We start from the raw sequence: 12,147 nt of genomic DNA, 5'->3' as shown, positions 1-12,147 counted from the left end.
AAATGGGATCATTTTTTCATGTGTTAGCCATCTGTACATCTTCATTTGCAAATGTCTGTCAAGTTCATTTGCTCATATCGGTCGCTTATTTATTCTTTTGGTGTTTACTTTTTTGAGTTCTGCATTCTGGATATTAATTCCCTGTTGGATGAGTAGCTGCCAGAGATTTTCTCTCGTTCTGTAGACTGTCTTTTCACTCTGGTAATTGTTTCCTTTGCTGTGCAGAAGCTTTCTAATTTGATGCAGTTCCATTTGTCAGTTTCCATTTCCCTAGCTATTGGGGTTCTATTCAGAAAGTATTGCCTATGCCTGTTTCTTGAAGTGTTTCCCCTTTTCCTCTGATAATTTCACTTTCAGGTCTTGATTAAGGTCTTTGGTTCATTTTGAATTGACTTTTATACGGGATGAGAAGTAGGGATCTAGCTTCAGTCTTGTAGGTGTAGACATCCATTTTTCCGAGCACCATTTGTTAAAGAGGCTATTTTTCTCTCCAATGTGTATTTTTGGAATTGTCTTCCTGATTTCTCTCTCAGCAGCTCTATCAGTGTGTAGAAAAGCTACTGCCTTGTGTGTTGATGCAAGATGTAACAGTGCTAGCTGCACTTCCCCCCTCAGAAGGGATGGGACAGAGAAAGCCCAACCTTTCCAAGAAAAGGGAAAGATGAGGTGATAAAGGAAGCCAAGGGAAGAATGAAATTAATAGATATTTACTGCTTGTTCTCTGTGTCCAAGGTCATGAGAGGTATGAGAAAAGGTGAACGTAAGATTCAGACCAATTGGAAAGATGGAATGTACTAAAAAAATATGAAATAAATTTCAGTAACCCCTCAGTGTAACATTAGACAAAGCGAAGGCCATGAAGACAGATACCCATGGTGCAGTGCAAGGCATGATGCTGATAACTTAGACTCTAGGGTCTGGACAAGGAAGAGAAAGGCCTGAGAATGGCCCAGCAGTGGTGGCAAGTTCTGGCTACTCCATAGTTTTTTGTGTAGAAAGTAAGGAATTAGTTTTCTAGTGAGAACACTCTGAGGACATCCAAGGGACAATCAGTTACTTCTGCCATTGAGGTAGCTCCGGTACTTCAGGCAGTGCTTCTTGCATTCATACAGCAGATTCAGAACCCAAAATAATCTCTGTGAACCCCTCCTCCAAGGTTTCGTAGGGAGAGCTCTTCCTAATGAGCACCCTCTTAGCTCAAGGCAACCATCTTCCCAGGTTGCATTGTCCCCTTGGGTTGGATGTGACTTAGAAGGATGGATTTGAGGGATGAATGGATAAGGAAATTGTGCTATGTGCACATTATGGGATATTATATATGTGGTTTAGTTTAAATTGATGTATATCTGTATATATGTATAGTGTATATTGTGATGTTTCAGTACCACGTATACAGTATACAATGTCAGATCAAAGTAATTGGCATATACATCACCTCAAACATAATTTGTTTGGTTAGAAACTTTGAAAATCTTCTCTAGAGCCTAGCCATTTTGAAATATACAGTTGTTATCAACCTTAGTTTCTTACTATGCTACAGGACATTGGAAGTCACTCTTCCTGTTCAACTGCACCTCTGTACCCCTTAACCATCTTCTTCCTGTCCCCACCCGCACTCTTCCCAGGCTCTGGAAACAACTTTTGTAGTTTTATGGGAGATCAACTTTTTAACTTTCACCTGTAAGTAAGATTGCATGGTGTTTGTCTTTATGTGTCTGGTTTATTTCACTTAACGTAGTGTCCTCCAGTTCCATCCATGTTGTTGAAAATAACAATTTTAATATTTTTATGGCTGAATAATATTCCAACACACATATATACCCCCCCCCACGTTTTCTTTATCCACTCTTCTAGGTGTCATTGAACACCTGGGTTGATTTTACATCGTGGCAATTGTGAATAATACCTCAGTAGACATGTGAGTGTTGGTGTCTCTTTGATTTGTTGATTTTATTTAATTTGGATAGCTGCATAGTAATGGCATTGCTGGATTGTATGGCAGTTCTATTTCTAGGTTTTTGAGGAATCTGCATTCTGTTTTCTATAATGGCTGTACTAATTTACATTCCCATTAACAGTGTATGAGAGCTCCCTCTTAATGGAATATTATTCAGCCATACAAAGGAAGGAAATTCTAACCCATGCTACAACATGGATGAATATTATGAGGACGTTGTGCTAAGTTAAAGAAGCTAGTGATGGAAAGACAAATTGTGAGAATCAACTAAAGTCAGGTCTTTTCTGTCAAAGGGGTTCATGTATAGTATATTATCATTGCACAGATGTCAGCTTAACTTCCCTGAATTGTTGCCTGTGTGCCTTGTGAGATGTCACTTAACCCTGTAAGCTCCTGTTTTGAACAAATGGCTGATCTTAGCTGAACCAGTTCCTGCTATCACCAGGGGGCCTTAGTTTAAAAAAGTGCTCGCTTAAGGCAGCTGTTGTTCAAGTAAACCTTTGCTCTCCTACCCCAAGGTCCCTGGCTCACATGCCCCCTTTTCAAATTAGCCAGTCGTGAAGGTTGTGAACCCAAAACCTGTTCAATCAGGGTTAGGGGCAGACTTGCATTAGAGATAAAACCTGAACAGACTTCCTACCCAGTGTGCTTGCTCACCAGGGAGGTTGAGCCGACTCTTTGTTGGTTGCACACCCTTCTGCAGAAGTAAATTTTGCCTTGCCCAGTGACTTCCAAGTTGTGTCATCTCTCTCATGACATCCAATATACTGAATTCATTTCTAACAAAATGCTGTATGATTTTATGTATATAAGATATTTATAGCAGTCAAAAATCATACAGACAAAGTAGAATGCTGGTTGCTGGGGTGGGTGGAGAGTAACATTAAATGTAACACTGAAAGGATGGTAGACCTTATGTGTTTATGCACACATACACACAAAACCAGAAAGAGAAAAGGTATGTGAGCAAGTTGGGAAGGAGCCACTAGCTGTCTCCTTCTGTGGCTCTGGGGATTGAGCTCAGAGCCTCTCAAACGCCAGTCAAGTGCACATGGCCCCTGCTGGCCTCCTGACTTTTTCCCCTCACCTTTCCAGTCCCTGACGCTTTTGTATGCTTGTACTTTCCCATCCTTCAGTGCTCCAGAGTCTGGCCAGACAAGGTGGATAGGACCTTGTAGTGTTTCTACATCCCCAGCAGCACAAAGTGAAGAGCACAGGAGACCTCTTCAAGCTGTTTCAGGGCTTGCTTGATGGGACTGAGCTACAGATTTCTGTCACTGCCAAGGAGCCCAGAACATTCTTCTTAGTTTTGTCTTTACAGATGCACATACACACACAATTATATATATATATATATATATATATATATATATATATATAAATTTAATATATGTTATATATATATACACACATATATATTTTACATAATATAATATGTAACATATATATTTATTTATATATATATATAAATTATGCAGTGCTCAAGGTTGGACCCAGAGCCTCATGCTCATCAGAGAGGCACTTAATCTCTGAGCTGTACCCCAGCCTAGTTTACCATAAATCTCTCTATAAAAGCACCTGTCGAGGGAACGATGGTTAATAAAAGTATCATGCTGCTACTTGCACCACCAACAAAATACTCATGATGCCTGTTTGCCTGAGCTCTATCTGTCTATCTATCTATATCTCTATATATAGGCAGCACTGGGGTTTGAACTCAGGGCCTCACATGTGCTACACAGGCTCTCTTACTGCTTTAGCCACTCCACCAGCTCTATCTATATTTTTATCCTGCACGGCTCACTTTATTTTATTAGTGTTGCTGTACAAACTCTTTATTAAAATCAGTAATACCACGTAGTTTCTTTTGTTGTGAAGGATTTGTATAAGACCTTGAAAATGCTGTCTGCAGAACTGATGCCGTGGCATAACTTAAAGAAACAGGATGAAAATGAAGGCATCAAAGTTGAAGATCTGCTCTTTATGGTAGATACAATGTTGGAAGAAGTTGAGAATAAGGAAAAGGTAATACTTAATACTTCAGTGTTCACATTTTAAAGTTTTATATCAAACATTTGGGATCTTGCTAACATATGAACTGTCTTTTTCACTCTCTCTCCTGGACAGGGCAGCAAAACACCAAACTTTCAAACTTTACAAGCTATTGTCTCCCACTTCCAAAAACTATTTGATGTGCCTTCTTTGAATGGAGTCTTTCCCCGGATGAATGAGGTGTATACAAGGCTTGGGGAAATGAGCAACGCTATAAGAAACCTCCAAGAACTCTTAGAATTAGGTGATAACCGTTTGTTGTTTTGAGCTCTCATTTAAATTATTCCTAATAAATTGACAAGTTAAGTAAGTTAAGAAAATTATTTAGTTGTTTGTTTATCTATTTATTTTGAGACAGGGCATTTCTCTGTAGCTCAGGTTGGCCTAGAACTCACTACATAGCCCAGGCCGAGGCAGTCCTTCTTCCTCAGTTTCTGATGTGCTAGGTGGCATGTGCCACCACATCAGGCAGAAAAAAATTTAAAAGCCACCAAGGGGAACTGAAGTATAAAATGTTTGATGGATGCAAAGATTTTGGATTTTTTTTTTTTAAGGAAGTGATCCTCTGCTTGTGTTTGTCTTTTGCAGATAGTTCGTCCTCTTTGTGTGTACTGGTAAGCACAGTCGGAAAGTTGTGCAGACTGATTAACGAGGATGTGAGTGAGCAGGTTAAGCAGGTACTAGGACCTGAAGACCTCCAAAGGTATTTGTTTGGAAAGTATCATCCAGAGCTTTTGAAACTAAAGACTTTCCAAACCGCACATGTTATGTACCTTCCATGTTTGGAATGGCACTTTCGAAATAACTTGACGACTTAAAGTACGTTCACACCCTTAGGGATGGAGAAAATGCCAGGTGTGCTCAGGATGAAAACAGGGCATAGAGGTCCGTTCACATAGGGTGGGTCAGGAGCTCTCCAACATAAGCTGATTTCCAGATTGTAGCCTGTAATCTATTATTTTATTAGATGGTAAATATTAGGTGTTTTTTTAAAGGCTAGGCATCACTAACATAAAACCCGATGTTTTTAAAAAGATACTGTGGAGCTGGAGGTAAAGCTGTGTGCTTAGCATGCATGAAACCTGGGTTCAGCCTCCAGCGCCCCTCCCCAGATTGAGACATCATAGCTGTATTTAAAGCAACTTTCCCCACTTCCCTGCCAATTTCCTTTGTAACACAAGGGAAGGGAAGGAAGCACACATACTACATGGTGCATGCAGTCCACAAGCGTTCCAGGAAGAACCCTCTATACTCTGATGCTTGAGTTTGCTGTTTGATGCTTTTAAAAGGAATGTGTCCTGCTGTTGATCTTTTTCTTCCTTTCCATGGTTTTACTCACTACTGATACTTTTTCTTCATGTTGGAAAGGATATTGGGTACGAAAGTGTATTTTTAGAAAGAGTTATAAAAGTGTGTTCTGAGAAGCTTGGAGCTGAATGGGTGTTGCCGTGTGAACAGATATTTACACTGATAACAAAAAGATTTTTTTTTTTTAAAGAAAAGCAGTGTTAGGTGAAAAAATTGCTAGAAAGGAAGGATTGCAGTAAGCAGTCATTAAGTTTATATTTAAATTAACAGGATAGTTTCTTTCTACTTTGAAAATGTTCTATTTGCAACCATCTTTTTGCAGTCAGATGCAAGAACCCTTAATTTGAAATTTGGTGTAAACTGTGCATTTTTTAAACAGCATTATCAACAAATTGGAAGAACACGAGGAATTTTTCCCGGCATTTCAGGCTTTTACTAATGAGCTGCTTGAGATCTTAGGTAAGACCTCCATTGGCAGTTGTTGAATTTTGAGTCTTAAGATGTTAGTGGATTTCACAGAAGAGTGTCCCCTAGTCACTGGTGTTTACCTTAAGTGTTGGTAGAAAGTGTGTGGAAACCACTGTCAGTCCTGGAAAACCCCTCTTAACTTGCAGTTAACGCTGAGTGGGACTAGTCCACAGAATGCAAAAGCCCAGAGCCTTGCAGAGATAGGGGTTGCTGTGTTGGGAACCATATCGTGAGTCATGGCATTATCTGGTCCAGGCCCAGTTTAACCCTGGCTCCGTCATTACCTACTAAGAAATGATGGTAGAATTTATGACCTTGGAAGGCCTCCCCTTCCTTCCCCTTTTCTTTTTCTGGCTTTTTTTCTTTTTTACTTTTTTTTTTTAAGATAGCTTCTGCATACTGTGCTTTTTTAAGTACGTAAATAAAACTTTGTCAGGTGGCATGAAGTAATATAAAGCAGTGACCTCTACAGCAAGGGAAGGTTTAGCATTGTACTTATGCACAGATGATTTGTTTGGGAGTCACAGTCAAAAGAGGCTACTTATTTTAATGTAATACATATGACTATAAAGTTAACTTAAGAACAGTTTTCAAAGTTTAAGGCAATTTATTCATAGTGAATTCTTTTTGCCCTTGTGCTGGTGGTCACACTCAGGGCCTCTTGTGTTCCAGGCAAGCACTCTTACCATTGAGCTACATCCCCAGGGACCTGACTTCTTTTTTTTTTTTTTTTTCCTTTTTCCTTTGTAGTTCTCTGAAAAAAAAAATTTTTTTTTTTTTTAAAGAATCACTCCTTGGAGTCTTAACTCCCATTTCTTGCATAGGGAACAGGAACTGTTTCTCCCTTTTTCTCCATTTCTCTCCACTTTTATCCTACTATAGTAAATTTCTTCTGTAATAAACTTTACCATTTCTTTCATGAAAGAAAGAAAGGGAGAGAGAGAGAGAAGAAAAATCACTCCTTGATTTTAGAGCAGAAAGTGATGGTCGTTAGGAAGACAAGGGAATCACTAAATTAAAACGTGGTAAGAAGAGGGAATGCAACTATAGACACTGGGTGGCCTCGAGAATACAAAGGAGGGTTTGTGGGCTTGTGTGATGTGACTGTGACCCGGCATCCTGGAGAGCCTGGCATCATAGAAAATATGATTGTACTTGCTTACACAGCAGTGTGGTAGTCATTCATAAATACTGCTTTGCATGTTAATAAATATTTTAATAGGTGTGCTAATAAAAATTATTTCACTTTTTTTTTGCGGCACTAAGGTTTGAACTCAGGGCCTCACACTTGCTAGGCAGGCGCTCTACCACTTGAGCCACTCCACCAGTCCATAAAAATTATTTCAGATCCTCCCATAGAATTAGCTATTACAACACTTAGCATGGTTCCTTTGCTTCAGAAAGCGAAAGTTTTTTGCTGGTAAATCCTATATTTTGGTCAAGGTTGTAATTCTGGAATTAAATTTATTATATTTAACATTGGAAAAATTAAATCTGTTTGACAAATTATGACTGTGTTTATACTCGTTGTCATCTGGGTATAGAGTAGCATTCTGAATACCAGATATGGAGACTGTCTTCAGTAGCTCAAAATTTTTGGTGGTACTGGGGTTTGAACCTAGGACTTTGCACTTGTGAGGCAGGCGTTCCACCACTTGAACCACACACCCAGTCCAGAAGATTTAATTTTATATTTCCTTTCTTTTTCTTATATCCATGGTGTGACTGAGAATTTCTCTGTGAGGTTCATTTATAAGGCTGGTTTCTTATTTAGTGAGACATAGGTGTGATTTCAGAATGGGGGAAGAGATAGGGCATAACTTGATCTTGGAAATCAGTGTAAGGTACGAAGCAGCTCTGTGTTGAAGGTTGAGTTACATTGTTTCCTGTATCTTAATACTTTGTAAGAAGGTCCAGTCAAGCATTCTGACTGAAGGTAGAGCTTAAAAAATGAATGACCTGGACAGCATGGGTCATGGGTTTAGGCTCAAGGAAGATGGAGTTAAAACAATGGAGAGAGAGTCCAAGGAAGCATATTTTATGAATTTATGAACAATGGCCTGGCAGAATAAGCGACAAAAAAGTCATGGATATCCAGAGGACCTGCCATTTGGAGTCTACATAAGTAGAGCTGGGATCTGGAAAATGACAGAATTGCTTCCTCTGTTGTCAGGAGCTTTGCAGGATGAATTCTGACTTAGGTTAAAATATGCCACTTTTAGGAAGAAGACTCAAATTCAGAAGGAACCTATAAACTGGGGACATGGCTCTCAAGTGGTTGAGCACCTGCCTAGCAAGTGTGAGGCCCTGAGTTCAAACTCCAGTACTGCCCTCCCCCCAAAATAAAGTGTATCAGAAGAACACTCTTCTCTTCTGTGAGAGAGAAGACCCTGAACTGGTTTGTCTGGCAAACCAGACCAGGCTTAGCAGTTACACATTTCACCTGAGGCCTGTTCCGAGTCGCCTCATGCCTTCTAGTAGATACATCCCCTTCATCCTAAAAGACAGCCAAGAGCACTCCTCTAGTGAGAATTCTTCCTAAGAGAATCAAAGGAGCACAGTGTTTTATGAGCAGAAATCCCCAGGCCCTCAGATGGAGACCCAGGAAAGAGATGCCTTTCTCTGGGGTTTCCCCATGTTGGCTCACCCATGTAGTACTACAGCTCTAAAGAGGCACTCACCTATTACATACATGGCCAAGTGGACCTGTTTAGTAAGAGCATGCTGTTGAGGGAGCGCCAGGGCTCAAGGGTGCTTGTGGGCATTTGGTAGCTTTTGTGAATGGACACCCTGTGAAGCACCTGTCCCTGAGGCAGTGATAACTGCACGACTGTTGGAGAAAGACTTCATGTGCATGAAAACACTGGTGGTGGTACTGCTGCCCCTGGATTTGACCTCATCACTAGAAAAAGTTACTGTCCTTTATTCTTGTTTTTCTATTACAGAAATTGATGACTTGGATGCCATTGTACCTGCAGTAAAGAAATTAAAAATACTTTCATACTGAAAACAAATCAAATCATTTTTACTGTGTAAATTGTATTCTTAATATTCTAAGTATTTTGGGGATTGATCTTATTTTTGAGACAAGGGTTCTAAAATGTACTACCTCTCAGAATTCATCCTCTTAGAATTGGTTCATTCTCCATATAATTTTTATTAACCTTGTTTTTTTTTATACAGAGAATAGTTGCTAAGTTATTAAAGTAGTAAATTAATTATAGATCCCATAATCATTTGGGCAGTTTTTGAGTGCTTTAAAACTTATGGTTGTTTTAAGGTAGAGTTTGTGAGGAAGAGAGACACCCAGGGAGATAGATTGCAAGTAACAGAAAAGTTGTGTTTAAGTTCAAGGTTTAATGCCCTTTGGATCAGGGCAAAAGGAATACCAGTTGCTAAGTTCAGCCAGTAAGCAGCCACTGCTGTCCTGGCAAGGATAACTGGCACATTCTGTTTAAGAGGTCCTTATGGCCATTACTCTTTCAAAGTTGGAGGAAGAAAGGAAAAAAGTTTTTTCTTTGTGTTGGGATCAGAACTGAATCATGGAGTAAAATAGAAGAACAGATAGAAGTACCTCAGAGAAAAAGTATCTCTTTTGCAATCTTTTTTTAAAAAACTCCCCCACCCTCTGTAATCTTAATGTATTTTTTATAAGGACATATGATCTCAAATAAAACTTGTAAACGATTTCCAAATGTAACTGTCCTCAGTGACTTATTTGTCCTGTTCTCCCCCTAGGCTGAGCCTGCCTTGGGTGGCTGGTTCTCACTTGCAGCATTTCTCCCAACAGTATGGCTCATACAGCTCTCTGCTTACTCTCTTCTCACCATCAGTCTGATTTTCTTAAGCATTGTGCTCTGCATCACAGCCCCGAGTACACGCTGATTCGGGCTCCCTCTCCCCTCCTCTTACAAATATAGCAGGCTTGGGAAGGTTCTTACTTATTCTTGTTGGATGGCATGTGGAATATTGTAAAAGTATTTCCAGGAAACAGCATGGTGGCATGGAGAGAAATGTCAGTAGACAAGTGTCCACATCCCGGGTGCTGTGACTTTAGTCTTAGGGATGAAACGCAAGGTAATATTTTAGATTCCTTCTATGTTTAAAATTCTTTGTTTTGTTAACTTGTACCATGTGTCTCAAGAATTGGGTAGAGATTGCTTCTTGGCCTTTTGGCTAAGATCAAGTGTAGTATCTGTTCTTATCAGTTATCCTCTATGCAAGGACAATATATTAAATGGATTTTTGGAAGCAGGAGATATAATAGGAGTTTGCTCTGTTCACTCCATACATCGACCTGGTATTGCAGTACTTCCAGGAACAGTGCACCAAAAAAAAAAACAAAACGGGTAGAAAAAGCATTTGGAGACTGGGCATGATAGTACATGCCTGTAATCTTAGCTGCTTGGGAGGCAGAGGTAGAAGAATCCTGGTCTGAAGCTGGTATGGGTGAAAGTATGAGACCCTATCAGAAAAACAAACTAAAAGTGAAAGGACTGGAGCTGTGACTCACGTGGTGAGTGCTTGCTAGCACATGGCCCTGAGTTCAATCCCAGCAAAGGAAAAGCACTTGGATGAGCAGTAATGTAAACCCTCTGAGTTGCTTACTGTAGGAAATTGCTGTGAGACAGCTTGGAAGTCCTGGCAATATTTGAAAGAAAGAGATATAATTAAAGATTAATGTTTTAAAGATTAAGATTGGAGGAGATGCCTCAAAGGCCACCTAGGAGGACAGGATTGATAGGAATAGCTTTAAGTCCTCTGGAGCAAATCTATTACCCAATTTTAATTATTTAAGATATAATAAAAGTAATGTAATCACTGTTTAGCAATACTTAAACATAAACTATTTATTTACTGTGGTACTGGGGCTTGATCTCGGGGCCATGCCCTTGCTAGCCAGGCATTCTACCACTTGAGCCACTTAGATGAACTTTTGTACATACTGCATATATGCTCTTAAAAGTCTTTATTATCCATCATTCCTACTGTGTTGTTTAAGTTTACTACATTCCTACCATTTTGTTGTTTGGGCTGCTTGATTTGTCACTTTCTAGGAGATACTAAAATTTCTATTGATTTGTCAAGTTTTGTTTTAGGTATTTTGAACGTACTTTGAGTACATGTAAGTTCATAGTTGATATGTCACCCTTTCTAATATTCCCCCTTCCCCATTGCTTACTCATGTTTATTGCCTTGCATGTATTTTTGTCTTTCAAGAGTTACTAGGCATTTCTTTTCCTTCATTTTACTAACCTTTTAAATTATAAAACATATGGTTAAAATGGTATAAACCATAAATGGCAGGTATAATGAAATGAACAGCACATAGCAACTAAGAAATGAATGTCCTTAGCACTCCCAACAGCCTCCCCTCCCACCCTGTGTCCCTTTCCCTGGAGATCACAGGAATGTTGCCTTTTGCTTTACTTACTTCATTGATTGACCTCCTTCTATAAAATTGGAATCACAATAGTGCATATTCTTTTTAATATTTTTTAATACTCAATGTGCATCCACATTGTCACGTGTTGGCTCTACGCCATTTGTTTTTATTGCTGTAGAGTGTCTTGGGACAACTCACCTGTCCCATTGTCCCCTGCTTATCTGACATTTGGGTGGTTACCAGTTCTTGGCTATTGTAAGCAGTCCTGCCGTATACATGCATCCTCAGATACTTGTGTGCAAATTTTATGAAGTATATATTCAGGTCTGCTGCTGAGTCTTGGAGGAAATTGCTTCTGTGTACAGCCACATGGGTTACGAGGCCATGCCATTTCTACAGATAGTGGTGTGAATGGAACCTCTGGAACTGTACACAATGGTGACTTTGATAGTTACGTGTGACTTTAGAAGAAAATGCCAAAGTGGTTCCAATTTATACTCCCCAGGAGCAGTGAATGAAAAGCCCCTTTTGCTAGTGAAGTGTTTGCTAGTGCATGTGTTTCCTGATTGTTCGTGAAGTTGAGCAGCATTGCCTTGGTTTAGTGGGCATTTGTAGTTCTTTTCTGAAGACTTATGTGTCTTTTTCTTAGTGGTTTGTGAGAGTTACATACATGTTTTGGACTGAGCCACTTGGAAGTTCTTTGTGTTACAAATGTCTTCTTCTGTTCTCTGGCCTTCTTATGTCTTCTTTTTATGTACAGAAGTTATTTTCCTGTATTATAGATATATAGTTTTGCCTTTCACGTATAGACTAATGTACCTGGAGATGATTGATGGTTGAATATGGCAGGAGTCAAGGACCATTTCATATTTTCTCAGCACCGTTTTGTTGAAAAGTCTGTCCTTTCCCTTTGCTCACAGTGGTGTCGCCACTCGTAAATTGAATATTCTTATGTGAACTGTCTGTTGGTGGGCTT

The 12,147-nt window shown here is 39.5% G+C and overlaps 1 protein-coding gene and 1 pseudogene across 4 annotated transcripts in view; both read left to right on the top strand.

Moving 5' to 3' along the window:
- Positions 1 to 12,147, top strand: part of Cep70 (centrosomal protein 70) — a 52,909-nt gene that overhangs the window by 33,305 nt on the left and 7,457 nt on the right. The window contains exons 12-16 of one of the 4 annotated variants that reach the window (XM_074059180.1): positions 3,836 to 3,982; positions 4,085 to 4,253; positions 4,598 to 4,712; positions 5,697 to 5,776; positions 8,731 to 9,860. In XM_074059180.1, coding sequence (XP_073915281.1) covers positions 3,836 to 3,982; positions 4,085 to 4,253; positions 4,598 to 4,712; positions 5,697 to 5,776; positions 8,731 to 8,792 — 573 coding nt within the window. In that variant the 3' untranslated portion in view covers positions 8,793 to 9,860. Of the gene's footprint in view, positions 1 to 3,835; positions 3,983 to 4,084; positions 4,254 to 4,597; positions 4,713 to 5,696; positions 5,777 to 8,730; positions 9,861 to 12,147 lie in introns of those variants that run through there. The other 3 variants (XM_074059181.1, XM_074059178.1, XM_074059179.1) reach the window with 3 other exon arrangements.
- Positions 9,942 to 10,119, top strand: LOC141418638 (U2 spliceosomal RNA; annotated as a pseudogene).

Source organism: Castor canadensis, chromosome 17 (assembly GCF_047511655.1).
Source record: "Castor canadensis chromosome 17, mCasCan1.hap1v2, whole genome shotgun sequence".
In the NCBI taxonomy this organism is placed as follows: domain Eukaryota; kingdom Metazoa; phylum Chordata; class Mammalia; order Rodentia; family Castoridae; genus Castor; species Castor canadensis.
This window is presented reverse-complemented; position numbering and strand designations above follow the sequence as displayed.